This window comes from Oryx dammah, unplaced genomic scaffold (assembly GCF_014754425.2).
Source record: "Oryx dammah isolate SB20612 unplaced genomic scaffold, SCBI_Odam_1.1 HiC_scaffold_3, whole genome shotgun sequence".
Taxonomy (NCBI): Eukaryota; Metazoa; Chordata; class Mammalia; order Artiodactyla; family Bovidae; genus Oryx; species Oryx dammah.
Window position 1 is genome coordinate 70224257 of NW_024070187.1, and position 27834 is coordinate 70252090.

The 27834-nt window shown below is 39.1% G+C and overlaps 1 protein-coding gene and 1 long non-coding RNA gene across 2 annotated transcripts; one reads left to right on the plus strand and one right to left on the minus strand.

Annotated features, from left to right (window-relative positions):
• TMEM165 (transmembrane protein 165) lies at positions 1-27258 on the plus strand. The gene is made up of 6 exons (XM_040238239.1): positions 1-473; positions 10622-10847; positions 20690-20865; positions 21406-21588; positions 25557-25662; positions 26435-27258. Exons 1-6 carry the CDS (start codon positions 267-269, stop codon positions 26509-26511), a joined length of 975 nt encoding a protein of 324 aa, XP_040094173.1. The 5' UTR covers positions 1-266; the 3' UTR covers positions 26512-27258.
• On the minus strand, positions 21384-25560 carry LOC120862135. Its single transcript, XR_005720701.1, has 2 exons — positions 21967-25560; positions 21384-21729 (listed from the first exon to the last, which is right to left on the minus strand). It is a non-coding gene; the product is annotated as an uncharacterized LOC120862135 (long non-coding RNA).
• Positions 27259-27834: the final 576 nt, after the last annotated feature.

Genomic DNA, 27834 nt, shown 5'->3' on the forward strand with positions numbered 1-27834 from the left:
ACAGGCAGGGGCGGGGCCCGGAGGAATTGGGCCCGGCCGCACTGAGACAGTTGGCAGAGTCGTGTGGTCAGGGCCGGGGGAGGACCAGTCGCCGGCGGTAGACGCCGGCCCGCCCTGTCTCACGTCCTCCGTTGGTTACTTCCCGCATGCTGCAGGCTCCTCCCTGAGCCGCGGCGGCGAGGCGTGGGGGGCGCGTCCAGGAGCGGCTTGGGGTCGAAGCTTCCAGTCGCCCGCACTTCCTCCTGAGACGCCGGTCCGCGGGCGGGATGGCGGCGGCGGCCCGGGGTAGCGGCCGCGCATCTGCGCCCGGGCTGTTTCTGCTCCTGCTGGTTCCTCTGCTGTGGGCCCCGGCCGGGGTCCGGGCCGTACCCGACGAAGCCCTCAGCCACCGGAACAAGGAACCGCCGGCGCCTGCCCAGCAGCTGCAGCCGCAGCCCGCGGCCGTGCAGGGCCCGGAGCCGGCCCGGGTCGAGGTGAGCGGGACGGGCCCGGGAGGGCGAGGCTGCGGAGCCGGCGGCGCCGGGTACCAGGCTCGCCGCTGCCGGAGCGCCGCCCTCGACTCAGGCTGCCGGCGCGAGGAGGGGACCTCGGCCCCGGCTTCCCGGGATGGAAGACCAGGGAGTGTGCCCTTCCCGGGTGGGCCCTGGCCTCGCCCGGCTCCTTATGGGGGAGGGGAGAGCAGAGCTGGGAGGCCACTGTAAACCTTTAGTTCGGGAGGATGCAGATGCTGCTGAGGAAGGGGGCGTCTTGTTGATCAGATGAATCCTAGAGAACTGGAAATACTCATTCCAAGTAGAAAAGTTTTAACGGAGGGCAGCTGGGAGGCTTTTCTTATTCTCTGAGAATAATAACATCTGCCATTTCATTGTTGAAACAGCTTATCCCGAACTGTTTACCAAATTCAGTTCTGCACACCTTGTGATTTTTGCCAAATATATGTGGATAAGGAAGGGTGACTGTTAAAAACGTGCTCTGGCTTGTAGGAAGTAACCCTGAGGAATGCAGAGGAATAGTCTGTCTTTGTATGCAAGCAGTGTGGGATGCCAAAGACTAAATTTATAAGTGTACCAGAATCTTGCATTTTGGCCTTCACTAAGTAGATACTAACATCTTAATTTATGTTAATAGAATCACTTAGTGACTAGTGTTCAAAACCTCAGCAGCGTTTTTATATTTAATCCCACTCTGGGTCCTGAGCTTTCTCCTCGTTTCCAGTTTGGATTTCTGAACTCAGATCCTCTGTAGTCTTTTCTAGTAGAGGACATGGGCACTCAACCATCACATTTCCACCCCAGGCTACCTCCAGCCTGTCCTCACCTAACTAATCTTCCTACCATTGAATTGCATTTTCCTTCTCAGAAATCTTCAGTGAGTTAGTTGCCTGGCTTACTGATTTCAGTCCAGCCTCTTCAGCAGGATATTCAGGTTTCTTGGTAATCTGACTGCAGTCAACCCCTCCAGGCTTTTTAGCCCTACTCCCAGTCATACCACTGTTCTCACATCCAAGGCCTGCCATGTGCTCTGTTGCTTTCCAACAAAGACCTATAAGTAAAAGGGGATTAATGAGCTTGAAGCCCACTGATCAGAACCTTTCCCACTTTTCAAGAAGCAGCTGGTTATCTCCTCTCTGAAGACTTCCCTGAAATTTCCTGACTTAGAGTGATTTCTCTCTCCTGCCTGTGACTCCTGGGTCCAGCTGACCCAGCTTGCCATGTCCACTTCCAAAATTGAACTGAAATGCTGATTCATGAAATTCATTCTTAATGTTCATCTTTTAGCCTTCTGTCATTTCAGTCTTTATCAGAAGTTTATTTTAAAGCAATAAGTATTTTGGGTTATGTAATTTTCCAGGTCTTACATTAAAGGGTTGGTCATACAGTGATTTTTGAGATGCAAATAGTGGTAGGTATGCCGGTTGATACCCTTTTAGACAGCTGAGAGAAGTATAGCCGTGTTAAAAAAAAAAAGGCAAGAGTGTCCAGTGACCATATTTAAGTGTCCTAAGAATCCTGTCTTTAAAACTGTGGGTGTGGAGGGAAGGGACAGGCACAATATAATTTTTGTTTTACTATTTTGATACATTTGTGGTGGTTCTTAGACACTAGAAAATTTTTCTGTATTTTAGTAGAATCTAATTATTTTGTTTTTAATTGTATTTTCATGTAACTTTTTGTTTTGGCTCAAGTGTTGTTTTTTTTTTCCTCTTGTATTACAGTATGTTGGAAGACTTTTCTTTTTCCCCACATATTTTCTAAACTATGTAGTGTCAGTATTATTTGCTTTTTTTTGTCCACTTGGTAGAAGTAAGATATCATCAGCGTTAAGTTTAATAGCCATGTAGGCAAGGATTCAGCATCACCAAATATCAAAAAGTTTCAACTGTTTTGCTTTGCAGCCAAATGCAACAGATCTTTTAAAAGTGTAGGATACATCAATATATGTTTTCATGCCACTATGTTAGTTTCCTCTTTTGAAAATGGAGAGGGAAAAAAAAAATCTCCTTTATTAGGGAGCTTTCAAATGTAAGATGTATTGTAAAAATGTAGTTGTTATCTTATAGGGTGCTTTGAAGCAAGATTACTGAACTTCTAATAGGATTTTCTACGTTGGATTTTTTTTTTCTCGCTCTATAATCAGGTAAAAAAAAGTTGAGGGAGTTTACTCTGAACTTATAGTTAAAAATAAACCCCATTTCACAAACCCATGAAAAAAGCCCTCCGGGATCCTTTCATTTATGCAGTGCACCTCTAGTGATATGCTCCGTTTTTCTTATTCCTTTCCTGTCAGAGTATGAACTCCAAGAAGCATTAAGTTCCTTTAGGTCAGGGAGTTCAGATAGATTTAATAGAGGTAATTTGTAATTTGCTGTGTATTCTGGAAGACTAAAGAAGGACTGCTCTGGTTGCAAAGCACTGTAAAAAATCCACAGAAGCCTACCACTTGACCCAGAACAAATTCCCTATACTGTATTTCTACTTTACTATTTCTTGGCATTTCTTTTATGTAGTATCTTTTAACACAAAGGCCTTTCATGCAATCTTTTAAACTTTTGTCTGTTTTCATTAAGTTTCAGTCCTGCTCCATCCAATCCAGACTCCCAGGTCTAACCTCTTTACAGCTAAGACTGAAGCTATCAGGCATGAAGACCCTTGTCTTACTCATTGTTGCTTCAGAATGAAGTGATCTGATGTTACTGCATTTATTTGTTGGTGTTCTACTATCAGAGCAGTTAATTAAAAAAAAAAAAAAAATCAATGAAACAATACATTTCAAATGTCAAAATTTGTAAACACATTGCAAAACCGTAACATTTATATAAGCAAACATAAACATTCATTAAGATAAAAATGTAATTGTTAAATATATTATTATGATATGAATTAACAGTAAATTCATAAAAAATATTTAAAAAGCTAAGCCATCCACAAATAAAAAGACGATCATGAATATTTATAATAAAATGTAATTTTATTTATTTTAATGTCATCTTTTAAAACCAAGTTTATCAATGGTGTCACGGTTTAAGTTATACATGTATTTTTACACACATTTTTCCAACTTTGGAAAGGTTTTTCTGACTTGTTACAATAAAGCAATGGCAAGGAGACAGTTGTAAGCCAGTTTTAAGCGCTTTCCTATAATTCCTTTATCTTCAAATAATCTCACTTCTTGTGTGGTAATTTGTTGAGGGACTTTTGTTTTATTTTTGCAGGGACATCAATCTTTTTCTTGGTAGCAGGCTGTAGATTTTGTTTAAAAGAAAGCATCTTCATCTTCTCTAGTTTCATTATGTGTAGATGGAGATTCTGATGCAGCTATCTGTATGAGTTTTAATACATATGTGTTCATTTGAACTCTGGAACTAGAATAGAAATTATTTTTTTCATTGGTAATTGTTATTTTCTTCCTTTTCTTGAAGATAAAGGGAAGAATCTTTAGATATTTAGAATATTTTTATTCTAAAGAATAAAAGGTGATTCTCTAAATGAGGGTGCTTTTTCACAGTTTTTCAATTTCAAACTAATTTTAACTTTAAGTAAAGAAGAGTTTTATTAAGTTTTTTGTCTTTGGTTTTTAATTATAAGTTATTGACCCTACTCTTAGGATGTAATTAATTTGGATTTTAGATCCAAATCTGCAAGAATGGTATTTGTACTGAGGAGAAGAGTGTATTTCATTACTTTAACGCTGTGTAACTGACCAGTGGAATGCCAAAATTGGAGTTATAGTCACTGCCTCTGACCTTCCTGTACTAATCTAAATATTCGCTTCTATGCTAGTACTTTCTGCCTTTCTTCTGTAATGGGCAAAACTATCACCCTTTCCATACCTCCTCTCTCCCTGTGCCCATATTCCTGACCTCTAGTACTTTACTTCCTCAGTATCTTTATTCTCTCCTTTTCTTTGGGTCCTTTTTATCTGCTTACACATTCCCACAGGTTTCTCCTGTTCGGAAGGGGGGAGGGGAAAGGCAGTTGTTTTAACTGCTTGCTTGTATTAGTTTCTTTTCAGCTTTATAAATGAAATTTCTAACTAGAGAATTAGCAGCTTTTTCACCTTGCTTTAGTCTTCTGTTATCTGGCGTCATCCCATGTCTTTATACTGAAAGTTCATTTTTGAAGGATACCTGTAACCTAATTAATTGCTAAATCCAGGGCTCTCTTTCAGTTCTTCTTTAACACTGTTAACTCTCTACGTTTTTAAGAGCCCTACTCTTACCTCAGTTTGCGTGAACTTGAGGAAGTTATTTAACCCTATTGGTTCTCACTTTCTTCTTTTATGTTAAATTGGGATAACAGCTTTAAGGTTTTTGAGTATCAAATAAAACAGTGTGTATGAAAATCCCTGGCATTTAGTTAGTAGCTCAGTGAAATGATGTTTGCCCCTAACTTGACCATCTGTGGTGTTCTTCTGCCTGCCTCTCTAAATATCCGAGACAATTTTCTCTTTGTTTCCCTCCTCCACTCCCTTCCCTAAATATAGACATTGTCTGAAGCTCATTTTTTTTTTTCAATGTAATTTCTGCCTTTTCCCTTAGAAATCTAGTCTTGCAGAGCTCTAGCTGATAAATTCAGATTGCCAGCAACCAAATACATACTTTGAGACTATGCTGGCCTAAACTCAGGTGTTTCATTTCTGAAATCTCTTGGATTTCCAAACCTCTTGGAAATCTTTATTTGAAATGCTTTTTATCCTCAAGTCGAACATGTGTGAAACCAGGCCCCTTATTTTTATTCCTCTTTCCCATATACCTTAGAGGAATGTGAATAGCATCTTTGATTCTTTGCCTTTTAAAAATTCTGTTATTTTTCTTTCTCATCATGTACAGGATTTTTTCCTTTATTTTGTCTTCAACGTGAGTCTTGTGCAGTAGACCTCCTAATTAATTGGTTCAGTGGCTGGTATTCTTTACTTTGTGTCCTGATCTATTAGTCACAGTGGCTTAATTACGTTTGTGTCTTCTACTCAAAAACTTTAAAAGGCTTCTCCCTTGCCTCTTAGCTGGTCCATAAACATACAGGCGTTTCAGTGTGGGCCCAGTTTATCTTTCTTATCTTACTCCAGTCATTCATCTGATGGTTTACTCCCTGTTCTCAGAATAAAGCCTGTTTTCTTTCAAATTGTCAGTCCAGGGAAGGAGGTCGATGTACCTCATGAATTTTCAAGTTATCTGCTCCATGAGTGACTAGCACACATCCTGCTGAGACTTCCCAGGAGCTTTATGAAATGAACCTCAGAATTGATTCCTTGGTATTGGTAAAAGGTTGGCCCGTAGAGTTTGACTCCTCCACACTTCTGGGTAGTGTAGTGAATAAGGGTGAGCAGAACAGTTATTTTCTGGTTGGATCTGCCTGAAGCCAGTTACAGCTTGCAAAATTGATCATCCATGGCTGGGGTAAGAGATTGGGTCAAGTGATTTTTGAAGTGGGGCATAATAGGTGTCTTTAATCATGAGCATGGTGAAAAATCCAAAAGGTAAAAGTGTGTCTTCTCTTGTATTCTAGCTCAGGGGTCAGCAAACTAGTTTACCACTGATTGTGTATTTTTGTAAGTAACGTTTTATTAGAATAGAGCTAGGCCATTCACTGGAGAAGGAAATGGCAACCCACTCCAGTGTTCTTGCCTGGAGAAGCCCAGGGACGGGGGAGCCTGGGGGGAGGCCATCTATAGGGTCGCACAGAGTCGGACACGACTGAAGTGACTGGGCGGCAGCAGCAGCCGGCCATTCATTTAAGTATTACCTATGGCTGATCTCAGACCATAACACCAATTGGGTAATTACCAGAGAAACTTTATGGCCCAAGAGGTTAAATATTTGGCCCTTTAAGAGAAAGTTTGCCCACACCTCTTCTAGTCATCCTGGTTCCTTCCCTGGCCACTGTTATTGTTTCCTGAAATTTCTTGAGCATTAGCAGCTGTGTGTATACTTTATAAACCTGCCTGACTCTCCACCCCGTAACATAATACAGTGACCACATACATAGGACATACTTTTTTCAACTTAAAAATGTCTTAGTGATTTTTTTCTTACTAGTGTGTATAAAACATTCTTACTTTCAGCCCATAATATTCCAGTAAATGCAGCTACCATTTATTAATCAGTTCCCTATGTATGGGCATTTAGTTATTTTGTCTCTTTTAACTATTACAAATGATAACAATATGTTTATACTTGTTTCTAATACAAAAAGTTTAACTCCCTGAGTGTTCCTGTCCCAAACTATTTCAGTTATGTACTTGCCATGACTCATTGCCCACAGCATGCCTTCAGTTTGAGGAGAGTGGGATCCTTAGGGGCTGGAGTTGTTGGGGTAGGCATTGCTCAAGAGGTTCCACAGAAGTTGGATCTTGAGGAATCTAGATAAATAGGAGGATAATAGGATGGTAGGAAGGGAAGTAGGACTGCATGATAGAAAGTTTGTGGTTACCAAAAACTTGTACTCTTGAACTGCACTGTTCAATACTACAGCTATGAGCCATGTGACTGTTCTTAACCACTTGAAAAGATGTGGCAGGTCTGAATTGAGAGGAGCATGAGATGTGTGCAGTGAGTAGATACACACTAGCATTGGAAGATTTGATAAAAAAGAGGGTTAAACATCTCATTAATCATTTGAAAAATATTCCTAGAGTAGTATTTTGGGTCTATTGGGTTAAAATAATATTAAAAATAATTTTATCTGTTTTTATTATTTAATATCTGTCCAACCACTGGACTGCTAAAAAATTCTCTAGAAATTAAAAAATTACATTATGTGGCTTGCATTATTTACTGTTGGACAGTGGTGCTCTGGCTCACCTTCACTAGGAAATGTAAGATTCATTTTGCGAATTAGTATGTGATTACATGGGACATATTGTATAGTTACCAGAATTAAGTATTTGTATTTTATGTTCTAGGCTTAAGGTCATGAGGAAATTAGTTTTGGGATGATTTAACTGGTCATGTGTGTGGTATGCTGTAATAACTAACTGTAACTGTTTACTGTGTATTAGGCACCATTCTCAGGGCTTTACGTGTAGTAATTCATTTAATTCTAACACCAACCTTATCAATCTGTGATAGATACCCCTCATCATAGAGACGTAACGAGTCACAGGGAGGTAAACTTACTGGCCCAAGGTCATACAGTAACCAGTAATGTCTTGGCTACGAACGCTGACAATCTGACTCCAGAGCCCATGTATTAACCATTACATTCTGCCCCTCTGAAGATGAACTAGGAAAAGAAGCTGGTCCCTGCACATAGTAATTACTTGGGTAATTGACAACAAATGAATGAATAGTAATTGATCATTTTCTGCATTTATTAACCTTGTAAGTTTTTAAATCCTCTGTCTTCATAGTGGGCTTCCCAGGTGGCCCAGAGGTAAGAATTTGCCTGCCAGTGCAGGAGCTGCGCAAGATGCAGATTGCATTTCTGGGTCAGGAAGATCCCCTGGAGGAGGAAATGACAACCACTCCGTATTCTTATTTGTAAGATTCCACGGATAGGGGAGCCTGGTGGGTTACAGTCCATGGGGTCACAAATGGACACAGTTGAGTGTACACACACACACACACATATCTTCATAATACCCTGATACTTTTGTTTTAAATTCTTAATCGCACCATGCATGGTTGGTTTCTGTTTAACACTAATTTGGGCTATCCAGGATCAGCTCAATATATAACAAAAACTATAAATGGATTTTTTTTTTATCCTCTGTATATAGAAAGATTTTAAGAATATATAGTTTTGGTTTTGCTGTTGTTGAGTCACTGAGTTGTTTCTGATTCTTTGTGACCCCATGTACTGCAGCATGCCAGGCTTCCTTGTCCTTTACTATCTCCATGAGTTTGCTCACACATGAGTTTGCTCGTGTCCATTGAATCGATGATGCCATCCAACCATCTTATCCTCTGTCATCCCCTTCTCCTCCTGCTTTCAATCTTTCCCAGCATCCGGGTCTTTTCCAATGAGTTGGCTCTTTGCATCAGGTGGCCAAAGTATTGGTAGCTTCAGCTTAAGCTTCTAATGAATATTCAGGGTTAATTTCTTTTAGGATTGACTGGTTTGATCTCCTTGCTTTCCAAGGGACTCTTAAGAGTCTTCTCCAACACCACAGTTCACAAGCATCAGTTTTTGTTTTGCTTTGTGCTTATAAGGCAAGTTTTATTTTATTCTCATAATTTCATAGAGGAATGGAGAGGCTATGTGGCCTCTGTTTTATAGCTGGAAAATAAGAAACTATGAGAATATGTGTTTTGATCACTATTGTGTTTGTTTTTAAAAGTAAACATTTTCTGTTTGAAATTGGTTGTAAATGGTATATATATATTCCTAAAATATTTTCTTGGATTTCAGGTCCTAAATATTTTGCAACAAGATTTTTTCATACAAAAAGTATTTCCAAGAGGAAAATGTTGCATTAGTGAAAACTGAGTGAAAATGCATATATATTTTTTTTATCATGTTTAATGCTCTTAGGATATTTAAATAGAAAGGAAACTCATTTTCAAAAGAAAACCAGCATAGTTGGAATTAAAATGATGATGGAGAGAAAGCTAGAATAAATGGTACTTGGTTAATCATGAGCTGGCCTTCCAAGGCTGCCCTTTCAATTTAGCCCTAATGCCAAATATTTTCTGAATTGTTAAATTTCCCAAATCTTTACCTTAGAGGTCTAGTCTGAGTAATGCTTTAATAAAGTTTTCTGATCCTTATCGTGGACTTTGAGAGTCAAGTTTATGTCATATGGGCTTCCCAGGTAGCTCAGGGGTAAAGAATCAGCCTGTCAATGTAGGAGACGCTAGTGTCATCCCTGGGTCGGGAAGGCCCCCGGAGAAGGAAACGGCAACCCACTCCCAATATTCTTGCCTGAAAAATTCCACGGACTGAGGAGCGTGGCAGGCTACAATCCATCGGGTCGCAGAGAGTTGGACATGACTGAGAATGCACGCAGGCTAGCAGTGCATTTCAACCTCTGGAAAACCCTCATGAGGTAGAACTCTTTTCTCTGTGTTCAGCTATATATAACCTGCCACCTGTAACTTTTTACTTCTACCTCTTGGGCCCACAGAGACTTTCATATAGACTTTCTCAGTTATTGGAACATTAGGTACCCAGTCCTTATGTGATTGTTTTAGAGCCTGAGTTAGCAAACCTTTTTTTTGGTCATGGGCCAGATAATAAATATTTTAGGTTTGGCCACATATTTGTAGGCTCCCTTAAGGTCTCTGTTGCCTCATGTTCCTTTCCTTCTTCTCTCCAACCCTCTCCCTCCCTCCTTCCCTTTTTCTTTTTTTGCAATCCCATAAAAAATGAAAAAATCATTTTCAGCTGGATCTACTCTTACCAGTAGCTTGCCAGCCCCTGGTTTTAGAGTCTCTTCTGTCTGAGGTTACCTTCAGAGGGCAGTGGTGCCTTAAAATGTGGTGCCTCAGAGCCAGTACAGAACTTTGAGGAAGGACTGTGAGGCACAGAAGATGAACTTGTCATTAACTCTTTAAAGTGCTTCGTGCTTTTTTGGAACTTTGTCACATTTGCAACTCAAAATGGCCTTAACAGCAACAAAGACTCAGCTTATCTTCTGTATTAAGCCGTGTTACAGCCTAGGGTATTGGTGTAGGACCATCCATATATCCAGTGATATTAGATCTCAGCTTACCTAGAGCCAGCTCTTCCTCTAGCCTACTGAGCTTTCAGATCCTGCTTTGTTCTCTTAAGTGTTCATGAAATTTCTCTCAGCTTCCTGTTACTTGAAAGTTTGATAAGGATACCTTGGGTCTTACACCTAAATTATGAACAAAGATTTGAATGAGGCATAGCTAAGAACTCAATTCACATGCATTTAGAAAATAGGGTAATTTTAATGTGTGGCTAGAGCTGGTCTCTGCTCTTTTTCAAAATTGTTTTGTAGACTTGTGGTTGGATTTTCATTTTAGCAACCATCAATCAGAGGTTGCTGTCATCACTGAGGCAGTGGTTACACAGTAAATAAGTCTAATGACTACAATAGAAAAACAATTTCAATTCACCTACAAGTTAAAAAATTTAAAATAATGCTATTATTATTTTATTTTATTATTATTTTTCTTATTTTTAAAAAACAGCTAATATGTATTTTCTAATTTCAGAAAGGATTTACACCAGCTGCTCCAGTTCATACCAATAAAGAAGATCCAGCTACCCAAACTAATTTAGGATTTATCCATGCATTTGTGGCTGCCATATCAGTTATCATTGTATCTGAACTGGGTGATAAGACATTTTTTATAGCAGCCATCATGGCAATGCGCTATAACCGTTTGACAGTATTGGCTGGTGCTATGCTTGCCTTGGGCCTAATGACGTGTTTATCAGGTGAGTGCTTTTTCCTCTTGATGAGTTCACTGCATTTAAGAGAGAGCATGATCGCCCTGAGGGCCCCCCTTAGTGGCTGAGCTCACATGCGCACGACATCGTTGAGTCACTGGATTGTTCACAGTTAGGTTGGAATTTGGTTTGTGCTCTATAACTTAGGAAACAAAAAATGTTTTTAGTACAAAAATTCCTAAAAACCATATTGCACTTTTAAAATTAAAGTTTTAGCTATTCACAATCAAGATACATGCCCCTCTTTTTTTTTTTTAAAGATTCTTTTCCCATTTAGTCCATTACAGAGCATTAAGCAGAGTTTCCTGTGCTTTGCAGCAGGTTATTGTTAGTTACCTATTTTCTATATAGTAGTGTGTATATGTCAGTCCCATTTTCCCAGTTTATCTCTTGCCACCCAGCCTCCCCCTGCCCTTATTCCCTGGTAACCATAAGCTTGTTTTCCGTATCCATGACTCTACTTCTGTTTTGTAAATAAGTTCATTTGTACCCCTACCCTTTTTTTATTTTTTTAGATTCCACGTGTAATCTGTGGGCTTCCCTGGTAGCACAGACGGCACAGAATCTGCCTGCAATGCAGGAGACCTGAGTTCGATCCCTGGGTCAGGAAGATCCCATGGAGAAGGGAGTCGCAACCCACTCTAGGCAAGAAACCTAGAGAATTCCCATGGATAGACCATGAGGTTGCAAAGAGTCAGACACGGCTGGCTGACTTTCACTCACTCACTATAAGCAATGTCATATAGTATTTGTCTTTCTGTATCTTACTGACTTTACTCAGTATGACAAGCTCTGGTTCTATCCATATTGCTGCAAATAGCATTATTTTGTTCTTTTTTTCCTTTTTTACTGCTGATAACATTCTATAGTATATATGTACACATCTTCTTTATCTGCTCCTCTATTGGTAGACATTTAGATTGCTTCCACGTCCTGGCTGTCGTGGGCTGCAGTCACCATTTGGGTGCATGTATCTTTTTGAGTTATGGTTTTCTCTGGGTATATGCCCGCCTGGGTCATATGGTAGTTTTGATTTTAGTTTTTCAAGGAAACTCCATATAATTCTCCATAGTGGCTGTACCAGTTGATATTCCCACCAACAGTGTAGGAGGGTTCCCTTTTCTTCACACCTTCTCCAGCATTTATTGTTTATAGACTTTTTGATGATGGCTGTTCTGACCGGTGTGAGGTAATGCCTCACTGTACTTTTGATTTGCATTTTGCTAATAATTAATGATGATGAGCATCTTTTCATGTGCTTTTTGGCCATTTGTATGTCTTTAGAGAAATGTGTCTTTAGGTCTTCCATTTTTTGATTCGGTTATTTAGTTTTTTTAATAATGAGCTGCTGGAGCTGTTTGTATATTTTGGAGGTTAATCCCTTGTCAGTTGTTTTGTTTACAAATAATATCTCCCATTCTGGGATTATCTTTTTTTTGTTTGTTTATGGTTTCCTTTTGCTGTGCTAAAGCTTTTAAGTTTAATTAGATACCATTTGTTTATTTTTGGTTTTATTTTAATTACTATAGGAAGTGAATCAAAAAAGATCTTGCTGAGATTTATGTCAAAGAATCTTCTGCCTACATTTTCCTCTAAGAGTTTTATAGTGCCTGGTCTTATATTTAGGTCTTTTAATCCATTTTGAGTTCATTTTGGTGTCTAGTGTTTAGGGAGTATTCTGATTTCATTCTTTTACATGTAGCTGTCCAGTGTTCCCAGCACCACTTACTGAAGATACATACTCCTCATTTATTCACTAATGGTAATATCCAAATGGAAAAAATAGTAAAATTATATATTTGATTCAAAGTACTCATTATGTTTAAAAAGATTTTAGCAAGCACATGTAATATGAATTTAAATATTGTGTAATAAATATTAAAACACTTAAAAGACAAACATTTAAAAAAAACAACTATAACAATTTTACCCACTATACCAAAAATTAGATCTTTAAAACTCCTTGAACTTAAGATGAAAAGTGAGAGGGCTTAAGTAGTTTTTCAAAATGATTTTAGAGATATGCAAGGAAGAGGTTTGAAGACCACCGATACAGCTTGTTCCTTTAGATAGTCCAGGTGAAAGGAGCTGTCAGTACCTTGATCCTTGCTTTCACTATGGATATTTTTGCTTTCTTTTTTTCTTTTTAAGTCCAGATAAATTTATTTATATCTGATATCTAAGAAATAGGACTCAAGCCACCACGGAGAAATGTGTATTTCCTGTTGGTGGATATTTGGAAGTCAAATAATGAGGAATCATGTTCAGTATATTGTGTACTATTAAGCTATTCTTACCCATTATCAGTAAAGGAATGAAACATTCTTAGAGTCCCAGTTTGTATTACTATTTGAGTTACTATTATATAGGCTTCAGTTTTTTTAAAAAAAATTAAGACCAAGAGAATGTAAACCTTACACTAAATAACTGAACATATTTTAGTCTCTGATTCAAAAGCTGCCTTGAGCCATGTAATTGGGTGGAAAAGAACGAGTTTCCCCCTTAGCATCAAACTTGGATTAAAGTTTAATTCTGCCATATTTTAACCTAATGACAAGTTACCTAACCTCTTGGGGCTTCAATTCCCCATCTGTTAACTGGAGACTAGTATATAACTGCCTCATGGGGTTGTGGTTTGTATTAAAACAAGCTCTTATATTTCAAGTACTCATTCACCCTTCTCTTTCAGCATGCAGCAGATTTCTCCTGAAACATAGTATGGGACAGGTTCTATTACTGGCTGCTTAGATGCTTGTTAAAGTCTGTCTTTTTAAACATAATGAGTATTTTATTGAATTTAAAAATTTACTACTTTTCACATTTGGGTATTAGCATTATTCATATTTCACAATAAAAACAACTTTCTCTTCAAAAGCAAATTCTGATTCTAGGAAATAGGATAAGTGGGACCGGTTGTAAATGGTGAAGTCACTTGTTTGGAATGAGTTTGAATAATACCAGAGAATTTTATTTTTGAAACTTCCATCTTTAAGGACCACTGGAAGACTGTCCTCTCTCTGCCCATTCCCTGCTCGGAACCTGGCTCCATACATTCTTCCCGCTCTGCTTGGGTTTAGCTTGGGTTTAGCTCCTGTCCCTTAGCTCTGAGCAGGGCTAATCTCTTCTGTCCTGACCGTTGGCCTGTCTCCCCTCTGACTGCTGGCACTGACAGCTCCTCATGTGGACTATTTGAAGGAACAGGCTGTATCAGTGGTCCTCAAGCCTCTTCCCTGTATATCTCTAAAATCATTAAAAGACTATGTGCTCCCTCTCACTTTTCATCTTAAATTCAGGAAGTTTCAAAGATGTAATTTTTGGTATGTTGAACGTTAAATTGTTATAGTTGTTTTTTTTTTATCTTATCAGTGTTTTAACATTTATTATACAGTATTTAAATACATATTGCATTTGCAAACTGATGAAAAAACAAATTCCAAAACGAAAGAAGTCCCTGATGTCATGCATGTTTAGCAGTCTTTCAGGGCAGGTTAAACCCTGCTGCGCTGCTCAGGTCTGTTTGCCACTCTGTTTTCTCATCAGCCTTGTCCATACTGAACTAATGCACCCTAGACGGTTGAGTTCAGTGCTGGCGAATTTCAGCTGTCTGTAAGTGTGGGGATATTGCTTTCCTTTGTGAAATTTCCAGTTTGACAGTGTTTTTTTTCTTGTTAGCATTACAGATTTGCTCCTAAACTGGCTTGCCTTTGCATCCTGAGTCCTTTCTCTGCGTTCTATTTAGGGGCCTGGAGCTGCTTTTGGAGGGTGCAAGTGGCAGGAAAGGCATGAAATCTGACAGCTTGAACCTGGGGCTGAATCCAGCCTCCACTGCCTGCTCATTATGCAAACAGGAGCAGGTCACGTGGCTGCTGTTTGCTGAGCACCATCTGTGTGCATGACACTTCAGGCCCTCTTTAGGACAAGCCCCTCTCCTGTTACAGATGGACAGAGAGAGGGACATACTATCCATTCATGGATCACAGGCAGTGGAGCTGAGATTCAGAGGCAGCTGTGTCTGACTCTGAATCTAAGGGTTTCCGATGGCTTTCTTCAGGATAAGAGGTTCTGTAGGGAGAGGAGGATGAAGCCTGGAGGCTACACAGTTGGGGGAGCTATGGGCCCCCAGTCTTTCCTTTGAGAAAAATTTTACTGTCATCTGTTTGATAATTAAGACTTTATTGGGAAAAGGTTTGAAGCTAAAAAGTGATTGGAAAATAATTATATTTTTACTCCATTATGACTTTCTAAGTTATTTAAGCCCCTGGAGAATCTTTGCTGTAAACTCAGGATAATAATAGCACCATCCTTAAAGAATAGTAAGATTAAATGAAATAAAACAAGCAAGCCATCTTGTTAGTTCTACACCAGTTAGTTCTCTTCCTCCTTATCATAAAAAGGCTTTGCATCTAGGTATGGCCCAGCTGTGCCCAGGACACAACTGTTGAACCATTTATTTGGATATTTTCACATTATTTGCAATGCATGCTTAGTTGCTCCGTCGTGTCCAACTCTGTGACCCTTTGGATTTGGACTGTTGCCCACCAGTCTCCTCTGTCCGTGGGATTCTCCAGGCAAGAATACTGGAGTGGGTTGCCATTTCGGTTCTCCAGGGGATCCTCTCCAGCCACGGATTGAACCCAAGTTTCCTGTATCTCCTGCATTGGAGGCCGATTCTTTACCCGCTGAGCCATTCAGGGAAGCCCTTAATTACAATTAATTCAATAGATACTTGTTTAGAACCAGCTGCTTGCCTAGAAATGTGTTGGGTCTGTGACCAGGGATGCCTGGTGGAAGTGGGATGGGCTGCTGGCTAATACAGCGGTTCTGAGAATGTCTCCTCCTGCTACATCCCACCATGAGGAGAGCTTGATGTCTGAACGGCCTCCATCTGGCATTCTTGTCTTTAGCTTTTTTCAAAATTTCTCACTAAAATTCAGACCCATCAAGAGAGGCAGTTTCTCAGTTTTTGTGAGTTTGTTCTTGGGAGGAGCGACCATAGAAAACTCAAGGCAGATCTGGATGAGGGCCTCAAAGGGATAAGCCGGGAGATAGAGCAGCTGTGGGCTTGCTAGGTGGCACTGGTGGTAAAGAACCCACCTGCCAATGCGGGAGACCTGGGTTTGATCCCTGGGTCAAGAAGATCCTCTGGAGAAGGAGATGGCAACCCACTCCAGTATTCTTGCCTTGAGAATACCATGGACAGTGGAGCCTGGCAGGCTACAGTCCATGGGGTTGCAAAGAGTCGGGCACAACTGAGCAACTAAACAAGAGGCAGCTGTAAGGTTACCATTGATTTTCTTCCTGACTTGGCCAGAGTGGGCCTGTGCCAGTTGTCCCAGGTCTTGGGTCTACTTGCCCTGTTCTTTTAAAATACACCCAATGGTGGACTCTGCTTGTGATTCAGTGGTAAAGACTCTGTGCTGCCATTGCAGGGAATGTGGGTTCGATCCCTGGTGAGTGAAGTTCCATATGCTGAGATGTGGCCAAAAATAAGGTACACTCAGTGGAATCTAAATACCATTGGGAGTTTGATCCTTACTTTTACCCACACCATCATTCCTTTAATATTAAATAAACATTTGGAAATTTACATTGTTCTTTTCTCTCGTTTCATTATTTTCATTTACTTTCCTCACAGAATTTTATCCCTGTGATAAATTTTTTGCTTGAAAGTCTTTTGTGGATCACATTGTCATATTTATCGGTAGCAAAAACACCTTTAAATTGAATTGTAGAACATAGTGAATTTCCTTTATTAAGTCTATAAATGTTAAAATTTTTTTATCAATTGAATTATAGTTACTAGGACAGAGTTGACCAAAATAAAATATATCACAAATTTAAACATTTTTTAAAAGTTGGAAATGTATCTCGTAATGAGATGATAGAACTGTACTTTTAAAATTGTCCATTTTTGATACTTATTGCTAGAATGAAGCTAGGTTTAAAGTCAATTCTGATCTTTAAAAAAAATAGATATAAGGGCTGAGATATTTTATTCACAAAAGCAGACAAGAAGGAATTTTGTTATAGCCTTGTCACTCAGTTAATTGAACTCCTAGGTTATATGCTAAAAATCACATATTAGTCTATCACCAAGTGATTTCAAGTGATTTACCAACTGACAACTTAATAAGGCCTTCTGTCAGTTTTGTTAAAAGCAGTTGGATACCATCAAGTATACCAAAAAAATTTTTCTAAAATTCATCAAATGACTGTACTTATACATATTAGTCTTTTATTTAGAGGTCCTTTGTTTAACTGGATATATTTAGAAGGAAGTAATTGAGAAAATTGAAATATTTTTAAGTGTACTTTTATCAATAAGGGATTTTAAAGTTGTGTCATATCACATGTTTAATGGGGCCTTGGAGCTACAGATTTAGCTCATTCAATTTATGAAAAATGTCTGTCACACTGCTGTGACAATTGGTCCATAGTAAACCATCTAAGTCAGGCTTATTTTGTATCAGAAAACATTTACTTGGTTTTTTAACTTAATAAATATGATATATGTCCATGGCAACTGTCTGTTTAGAATTCTGATTCTAAAATGGCTGGTTGGCGAGACTGGGCCTGGAAGCCCAGCTAGGCTTGAGCTGCATGGGAAAGTAAGCCACTGAGATTTAGTAACTTTGTGATGCTCTCTTTGTTATAGCAAGACTCTGCCTTAGGGAAGAGCATGCCCCTGGTTTGGGGATGAAAGAAGCACAATTTCTAAGTAAAAATTATTGAAGCCAAAAGGCTCCATTTCTCACCCAGGGCCACTGTTTCCAGTGCCTGTCACGCTCTTATTTCAGTGCCATGGCATCAGAAACTCGTGTAAGACAGGGAGGGCCGAAGCACCATCTCTGGTTTATGATGCCTTGACTAGGTGTATCTATTTCAGACCCTCTCTTTGGTGCCCTAGGATACCTTTTTATGCTGTGAGAAAGGCACTGTAGGAAGCTGGGTGAAAGGCATCTTGGTAGAGGGGCAGAGGGCAGCTGTGAAGGGATGTGGGCATGGAGGACCCGCATGTGCGAATGTGCCTGTGGAAGTTGAACTTAAGGAAATAGATCTCACAAAGTTCATCTTCCACCAGCTGGAAACTCTTTGTGTTTCAAAGCCTTCAGTAATCAGCTTTCCTAATTACAGAGTTCAGTTTTCATTTTAATGAGCCCCTCTTACCACATTCATGGGCATTCTCATCTTTTTCTTCTCTTGGTTTCAAGGTACCGTAAATATTGACATTCTACCTAGTTTTTAACCCTTGGCCTGTTTATTCCTCCCTCAACTAATATTCTTGTGCCACATGTTTTCAGTTTAATTACTTATAAGTCAGTGACTTTTGACTTGATGCAAATCACTTGCTTAAAGAGAAATAACCTCTCATTGTTCACAGAACCAAAGTACTCAAGTGTCTGAGGAAAGGCTTCCAAAGAAAGAGGAAATAGAGGGACAATAACCAGGGGAAGAAGAACAATGTTATAGTGCCAGATAGTTTTTTGCTCTCTATGGAGATGTCAAGGCAGAAATCATGGGATTGTGTCAGTAAGTAGTTCTTTTAGATTAACTGAAGATAAAAGGAAAACTAAATTGAGGAGATTTAAAAGATCTGCTGCATTTCTTTCTAAAATTTTAAAAACCATTTATGGAAAATATTTTAAATTTACAAAGTTGCAAAAATAAGATCGTCGGATACCTATATACCTTTTATCCAGATTCACCTGTTAACATTTTTACCACATTTTCTTTAGCATTTGTGATCTCTCTCTTTATATCTCTATGTATCTCTAGGTGTACAATATGTGTATATACGCACATTTTATATATCTATAGAGAAAGTATATATACACAGTATACATCTTTATAGACATAGATTGATAAGTTAATCTTATCATCCGTATTTAAATTTTGTCAGTTGATCTGATAATAGTCTCTGTCCTCCTGTAGAGAATCTAGTCTAGGTCAGATAACGCATTTAGTTCTCTTTAGTTTTTAAATCTGAAATGTTTCTATAGGCCTTTATTATGTGTGTTATAATACTTTTTCGAAGCTGCATTCCCCTCCCCCTTTACTGGGCAGCTCCTCATTTTGTGTTTGTGTGGTTTTTGCCTCGCGACTAGATTGGGGTTATGCATTCTTGACTAGAACCCCGCAGAGCTGACGGGTGCCTCTCTGAAGAGAGTCCCACCTGGAAGCACGAGGCGCCCACTTGTCCCTCACTGATGGTCTCCCAGTAAAGGCTACACTGTCTTTATCCTCCCTCACAGTTTGTAATCTTTTGGGAGACATTTTAAGACAATACAAATACCCTCCTTCCCATTGTTTAGCATCAATTCATGGCTCTTACATGATCTGAACTCTACCTCGATGCTTGCAAAATAATGGCTAATTCCAAAACCCCATCCACATTTACCAGTGAGCCCTGATATGCTATTCCAAGAAAGAACTCTCCCCACTCACATTGGTTTGTCTGTTTATTATTAATGTAAACTGATGAACTCCTTTTTTTCAGTGGTTTATAATTAATTACTTAACTATATTGTTCCTTAAATTACCCAAGATAGGGCAGCTGGGAACCCCTCCAGGCTGATGACTCCTGTGTCCTTGTGACATGCTGTTTTTTGTTTTTGTTCTTCCTTTCTTTCTAATATAACAAGATAGTGCAGGTTCATCTTATACCTACTTTGCCCAGTCCTGGAATTAGCAATTTCTCTGAAAAGCCTTTTCGTGGGAAACACATTAGAAACCAAGAGCTGAGTGCAAAGTTCGTTCATTGTTACTGAGACATTTGGGCCTTCTCAGTGGACAGAACTAGAAAATATGTCTGTATTGTGTGTGTGGGGGGGGCACATATACACACATATGTGTATCACTTAATATGCACAGCAGCATAGGCTTACATTTCTAAACGTGATTTTAAAGTCTTTTTCATTTTGTAATATAATGAATCAGGGAATGGTTCACCTATGCAGTTGTATATCCGATTAGGCAGTCTTATAAGTGTTGTGCCTATTTTAGAAAAAGAGCTGGTAAAGTGAAGAGTAGTTGTATTTATTATATATATGGAAATGCCCTCTGGCCCTCCCATAGTTTGTAATTACTAACTTCATATTATCAATGTGAATGTGTTTCAGTTAGGGTTTGGGTTCTTGATATAGTTCCAGGTGTAGTTTTTTGTGTAACTTACACAGTTATCCCTCTATACTTTAATGAGAGGAAAGAATAATACTGAGTAAGTTTGAGTCTGTTATGTATATATGTGTGTGTGTGTGTATATATATATATATATGGAATTATTTTCCTTCATAAAGTATTTTTATTTTAAATAGTTGCAAAGAAGCATAGTTTGAATCATGCCACATAAGAATCTTGTCATGATTCTTCACGATAGAGGTTTGTAACTTTGATCTGTGATGAAGAAATATCATGTAGGACAGTTGTATAGCTTCCAGGTTATAAGATCATGAGATGTGTAGAATACATCAAAGTTACTCTCCTGACTAAAGAACTGTGCCCTGCATGACCTGTGGCAAGCCAGCCTCTGGCGGAAGGTGTCTGAAAAGACGGTTATCTTTAGATCTCCCAAGAGTCGGTGTGGAACCTCTGCCACCTTCAGCTGCACCACTGATTTCTTGCTAAACTGTGATAGATAGGTCATTGGTTAGACCTAAGGGCTCAATATTAGTGGAGAGAAAGAAGTAGAATTTAAGGTTCTTACCTGTTAGCTTCTAATGTGGACCATTTTCCCTTTAAAACGGGGAAATGATGACTTCTGAAGTTAGCTGTTTCTTTGGTTGGTGTATAATCTGCTAATTAATCAGACACATCATTGCATTTTCTTGCAGTTTTGTTTGGTTATGCCACCACTGTCATCCCCAGAGTATATACATACTATGTTTCAACTGCATTATTTGCCATTTTTGGCATTAGAATGCTTCGGGAAGGCTTAAAGATGAGTCCAGATGAAGGTCAAGAGGAACTAGAAGAAGTTCAAGCAGAATTAAAGAAAAAAGATGAAGAAGTAAGTCAGAATGCTGTTAAAAAGGCACTCAACTATTAAGAGTAAACACGATATAGAAGTTTTTCAGTGGTCATCCATATCTGTGAGATGTGTGGGCTACACAGAAATAGCTTATTTTGTTTAGTTTCCATTCTTACTTCTGGCTGTGCTAGGACTGGGTTAGTGGAAATCTGGTCGAGAGAGGCCTCGGATAAATATTGAACACCTGTAATCAGGTTTCTTAATTAGATTGATGATAAGCTCCTGAAAAACAGGAACTTGTTTATAATTTTCCCTGTTTCTTCCCATAGCATCTAGGGTAACCAGTGATCAATAAATGTTTTATTTATTTTGTTTGGAAGAATTGGAAAAATTGAGAATATTGCGTTTTTTGCCATGTGAAACCAGTGGTTCAAAAGATAAGTTGGGATCAACATGACTTTAGCTTCTGAGAGCATATTCCCATAGACTTTAAACACTCTTTAAAAGAAAGATTAAGCATTTTGGGCTATACTGACTTGGTTTCTGGGGTTAATGTCTTTTTTTTTTTTTTTAATTTAGTTTCAACGAACCAAACTTTTAAATGGACCAGGAGATGTTGAAACGGGTACAAGCACAACAATACCTCAGAAAAAGTGGCTGCATTTTATTTCACCCATCTTTGTTCAGGCTCTTACATTAACATTCTTAGCAGAATGGGGTGATCGCTCTCAACTGACCACAATTGTTTTGGCAGCTAGAGAGGTAAGTGGTACTTGGAGACAACTGCTTCTGTATTAAAACTAACATTACTTTGCTCCAGAGGTCACTGGACAGAGTCAAGGTGGGTCAAAGGATGACTTAATATGCTTGACAATATGTTTTAGATCTAACAACAATGCTAACCTTTATTTATTTATTTATTTATTTTTCACAGTATTTTATTTTTTTATTTTTTTCAATTTTTTATTTCAAAACTTTATTTTTATTTATTTTTTTTAATTTATTTTTTATTTTACTTTACAATTCTGTATGACCCAGAGAGATGTTGTGGGGAGGAGGTGGGAGGGGGGGGCTCATGTTTGGGAACGCATGTACACCCGTGGTGGATTCATGTCAATGTATGGCAGAACCAATGCTAACCTTTAAAACTGACCTTTTCCCAGTTTCTACAATCAGTCAGATTACTCTCTTTTGACTCCTCTTAGAGTTTTGCCAAAATGACGACGTGGCTGTTGTTTGGCTTTTTTTTTTTTTTTTTCTTTTTCTTTTCTCAGAACCTTCCTTTATATATTTGTTGAGAACATAAACTGGTATATTATTATTAAAGGCCAATTTGGCAAATACCTAAAGCATTAAAAGTAGGTATCTCTGGTTTCTTCCATTTCTTGTGCTAAAAAAATAATTTTGAGTGTTGCAAAGGTTACTTAGAAAATTTAAGTCTTAGCCCTAGGTTACTCAGTCCTAAGATATTAAGGCAGAGGAGAGCTCAGATCATCTTGTCCTAGCCTTTTCTTTATAGATAATTCCTGAGGCCCAGAGAGACTGGCTGGCTTGTCACTAGGACAGAAGCTAGTTGGTAGTAAGGACAAGGACTAGAGCCAAGACTGTCTGCCTTCTAGGCTTTTCTCCTGTATCTTGTTCAGAGTTGTCAGGTGCCAATCTGTAAAAGATAACTTTTTAAAGAAAATGTTAAATCCTTATTTCTTTTGAAGGGAATAGTAAAGTTTACATGAGGGTCTGTTGTTCATAAGGATTAAGATCTGCTGAGGAGACAGTTGTGGGACAGAAATGCTGCTACTTTTCAGCTCTTGTTGATCTTAACTGATGCTATTTCTTATGATTTTGTATCTATTAAATTACATTGTTTTTAGTCAGATGATAAGATTTTAGATAGCAAGCTTGATTTGAAGTTGTTTTTAACTCCTAGGAGGTATCTACCATAAAAGAATGAGTTGCTTAGCATAGGCTGCAGTTCAGAATATAAAACAAGAATTGAAGGCCAGGGCTAAAATAGCTAAAGCTGGACAGTTTTGTCAAAGCCGCCTCAAAAATGCTGTATTTTTTGGGGAAAAAAGGAACTCAATTTTTTTGTTTGAGTCCTATGTTTAAAAATAAACTTTCTTTTTAAATGTCATTTTAATGGCTTTGCCCTATATTTTTCTTGATTTATAGCCTTTTTTACTGGCATTCAGATTGCCAGAACTGGGACTTGAAAGTAAGTGATCATTTCATGGTGGTGGTGGTGGTTCTGCCATGTGAGATGTCATGATGGCAGAATCGTTGCTTTTTTCCTAATACTGTCACCTAAATGGCCTAGAGTGACTTGGGACAGGCTCAACATTCCCTGGGTTCCTGTGGCCCACTGCTTGCCTGCCAGCAGTGCAGTGAATGCTTCCTGGGGTCGAGTCTCTTGCCACTTGAGCACATGACTGCAGCATCTGCTTCCTGGATGGTTTTGGGCTGAAACAAGACGATGCATGTGGGGTCCCAGACACAGGGGGCACTGGGTGTTAGCCGCCTTCTACACTCAGCACCACGGGGACGGGTAAGGAGCTCTTCAGGGGCACAGATGTACTTGTCTGTTTTTGTTACTTTAATATTCTTAATTTGGGGGGGGGTAACTTTTTTGTATAATCCATGCTGTAGTCTGATTCACTCCATTTTAGTCTAAACTTAATTTCTGTTTCCAGTAGAATTCAGCATTCCCACTTTGAATTTCACAGAATCCTCTAGTGCCCTTTGAGATGTTGATAGGTACTAAACAGCAACAGAGAAAAAGGTTGAGGAAAAAGGTTCCAGGGTCCAGTAAATTTGGCAAATACTATAACGTGGCTTTTCATTTTGAAGATGGAATATACAGAATAACAAAGACTGAAAAATCCTGTATTAAAGGGACCATTTAATGTTATTTAATCCTGTGATTTTTCAGGTGTCATTTTTAAATAGAATGAAACCATCTTGTTAGTTTTACAGGGTGTGACGCACAGAATATGTGGAATGCAGTCCCACTCTTCGTTCCGCATGAACACATTTCCAGTTGTCTCCATTTCTCCAGTTCGCACACACACTGCCCACCCCAGCAAATAGGTCTGCTTCCTACTTCACGGAGGAAAGCAGAAGTCATTTCTTCATTGCCACCTGTCAACAGTGGTAGTCCTCTCCCGCCTATTCGGGTCTCAGCCCTCTATGCTCCACTTAAAGCTTAGAATCTTTGCCTTTCTTCCAGCCCAGTCTTGTTAGCATTTTAGCATGCACGAGTTTTTCTCATCTAAAAAAGTTCTACCCCCTTCCTTAATTCTGCTTCTCTAACAAATATAAAGCTTCTTCGTGCCCTACTTCCCTCAGCCTCGGAGAGCTTGGCTGTGATGGGAACAGGAGTTGGCTCTACTTCCTTGCTTGCTAAACACACTGGACTCACAGTTTCTGACTCAGCGGTGTTTTAAGTTCACTGCAGCCACAGATGGGTCCTGCTGTGGTCTTCCTGGGAGGCTACTTGCTTGGTCACCTGTTCAGTCTCCCTTGGGCTCCTCTCTGCTGTCATCCTTCAGTGTTGCCTCCCTCATGACCGTATCGTCAACACCTTCCGCCCTGCTCTCCTGGGATTATTACTTTCAGTCCCATCGCTTCTTCTCCAGCGAACCCAGACGACTCTTGAACTTCTCTACTTTTAACTTCTGTTGGCATCCACACCCCCTTCTCCATTTTCCTTTATTCCTCTACCTGTTTTACTCACCTTGGCATCACTACAATTCATCTAGAGAATTATGGGTGAGGCACTTCAGTGTCGTCTCATTTTTTTCTACCTGTCATTTGTCATTAAGATGTATCAGTCATGTTTCAGTTTCTCTCAGAATCTATCTGCTTTTTTCTGCCTGGGCTCCAGGCCAATCCAGGCCAGCATTCTCTTCCCAGGGCTACTGGAGGAATTTCTCAGTTGATCGCTTGGTTTTGTCTTCTTTCCCTCCAGTTCACTGCAGACTTAACTTCTAAAGCACAACCTGTCATGTCACTCCCCAGTTAGAAACCAATCAGTGTCTTAAAAAGTCTAAACTCCAGGCTTCATGACACACCCCCTCCTACCATGATGGACTCCTTGCTTGTGACTCACTGGTTCTATCTAGAAATACACAGGTGTTTCATGGCTGTCTCCTGCTGCTGGCCTGCTGCCAAGTCAGGTGATCCAGCTTGTCTTTCAGTGCTGTCTTTTCTGGAAAACTTTCACTGGTCTCCCAGTCTGAGTGCCTCCAGTCTGCTCTGGTGGCAGTTGTTTACTGAATGATACTGTGTCCTGGTGCTTTAGCTCAGCAGAGGCTGAGAGGCACGGTCTCTTCTTAGGAAGCATCATCAGACAGCACTGTGAAGGCTAGCATAGTTTCTCAGAGAGTATCAAATACTGCCCGAGGGAAGAGGTGTCCAAGCTAAGTCTCCTTAGCACTCACTTGCGTGAAATATTGCCTGTGAGATAGGGTTAGCAACTGCTGAAAGACTGGATTAGGTTTTTTTGATCTTGCACATTGAGTTTATTTTCCTTTTATCTCTAGTCCTAGGTATAATTGGAACATACTCCTTCAAGCAGCCATTACCCATTTTATAAATTACACACCTGAATTTGTAGAACTCTTTCCTGCTTTGGTGTTGTTGCTGACCTCTTTTCATGGCTGGAAAGTAGTCATCTTTCTCAGGTGGCAGTTTCCACCGTGGTTTTAGATTAACGGTGCCCTTGTTTCCAGGATCCCTGTGGTGTAGCAGTGGGGGGAACAGTGGGACACTGCCTCTGCACTGGACTGGCCGTCATTGGAGGAAGAATGATAGCACAGAAGATCTCCGTCAGAACTGGTAAGTCTTTTATTTTTATTTTAATTAGAAAATACCATTTAACTTCTAGAATCACTGAGGTTAGAAAAAGAATGTGTGTCTTCAGAAGTAAACTATGTCTTTGTTACGATAATCAGAAGTCCCGCGTATTGGTTCTGCTATTGCAAACATGGGCTGTTTTTCACGTGTAGATGTTAGTAAAATATAAAGTCACGTCAAAGCATTATTGGATTCATAGTAGCTTTTTGTCAACAGTTATGTGGACACTTGAGAACTTTTAAGCTTTGAAACATATACAGAATTGGGAATCATAGGTGGAGATTATATTTACTGATTCAGCTGAAAATTTCCTGTGTAGCTGATCTTAAAAATGAAATAGAAATAGTCTCTTTGCTTGTTCAGAAGTTGTTGAAAATTTTTATAATTTTTTTTAGTTGGAGTAAAATTGCTTTGCAATATTGTTTCTGCTGTACAAAAATGAATCAGCTATATGTATATATATCCCCTCCCTTTTGAGCCTTTCTACCCCTTCAAGCCCCATAACTGGCTTTTAAGATGAGTTATAGTTCTGTTGTTGCCTATCAGCATTGTCTGAATTTAATATAATTGTTTTTAAAACAGTGCTGGAAAATAGATTGATTCTTAACTGTTTAGAGTTGGGCACGTTAAGTATTTTACTGTGGAAATGAGGTTGAAGTGTTTCTAATTTTTTTTTAATGTGAGTTTACTAGAAGAATAGGCAACATCATGACTTAGAGGAATTTGCCTTTAACTTTTTTCTGTTCTCTTACAGTGACAATCATAGGAGGCATTGTATTTTTGGCGTTTGCATTTTCTGCACTATTTATAAGTCCCGATTCTGGTTTTTAATGTGCTGTTGTTCATTTGTATTTAGTTTAAGATAGGTAACTTTATGTACATAGTGTATATTATAACTAAAAGTGATGGAAAATACTGTATTTTGTAGCATTGATTTGTGAGTTTGACCCACTTAATGAAAGTATTATGTCCAAAAGAAATAATCACTGATTCTATTTGCAAAATGGAGTTTTAAAAGAAACCTGATATTTGTGTTTTTCCTTTTCTCCAGCATAATTATGTTAATATAAAGTCTCCATTTTTATTTTATTGGCTTTTTCTTTTTGGCTGGGGGTGAGGTGGGCATAGTAGTATATAGAGAACCGTTGTTCAGGGGGGTCTGCCACTTGATTTTTTTTTCAGCACTGACTGACCCCTTTGTAAAGAATATAAATTTTCTCCTGGATAACCAGGGTGTTTTAACATGTTTACCTTAAAATTCTTCCTGGGGAAAAGGATGAATTATTTTCTGTCTTTTAAAACATTTTCCTGAGCCAGTAAGCAGTAGTTTAATCAGAAGTCTTTTCAAAATTTGTCTTTTAAGAGCAAGAGAAAGGTATTGCTGTTATTAACATGACAACTGTTTGCCAGGTCCTTTCTTCCTCTTTTTTAATTGGGTAGAAAACCCAATACAGTAACAGTCAATATTTGACCATGTGGAATTACCAAATTAAGAGAATACTGTGAGTGTATTCATATTTTTTCTATATTGAATAAACAGTGTAACATACAACATAAATAAAAGTGGTATGACCAGTGCTTGTTTTTCCTTGTGTGTTACGCTAGCTCCTAATTTCCTAATTTATCAAAGTCATATTGACGTTTATAGACCAGTTTCTGAAGTTGACTGTTTTAAACCACTATCTTAGCCTTCACAATCCTAAAGGAAATCAACCCCGAATAGTCACTGGAAGGACTGATGCCGAAGCTCCAATACTTTGGCCACCTGATACAAAGAGCCGACTCATTGGAAAAGACCCTGATGCAAAGATTGCGGGCAGAGGAGAAGGGGGCATCAGGATGTGATGGTTGGATAGCATCACCAACCCAATGGATATGAGTTTGAACAAACTCCGGGAGATAATGAAGGACAGGAAAGCCTGGCATCGCCAAGAGTCAGACACGACTTAGCAACTGAATAAGCCTTCACAAAGTTCTGTGAGGTAGTAGGTACTAAATGTAAAGTTTTTTTAAAAGGTTAACTCTTGGTACAGCAGGGGGTCAAACTGGACAGTAGTGCTAGAGACCACAATCACTGATTATGGTGAAGGCTGCCTCATCACAGCAATTTCAGTAATCACTGTCATTTAAGTTGTAACTTGAGTACCAAATGTT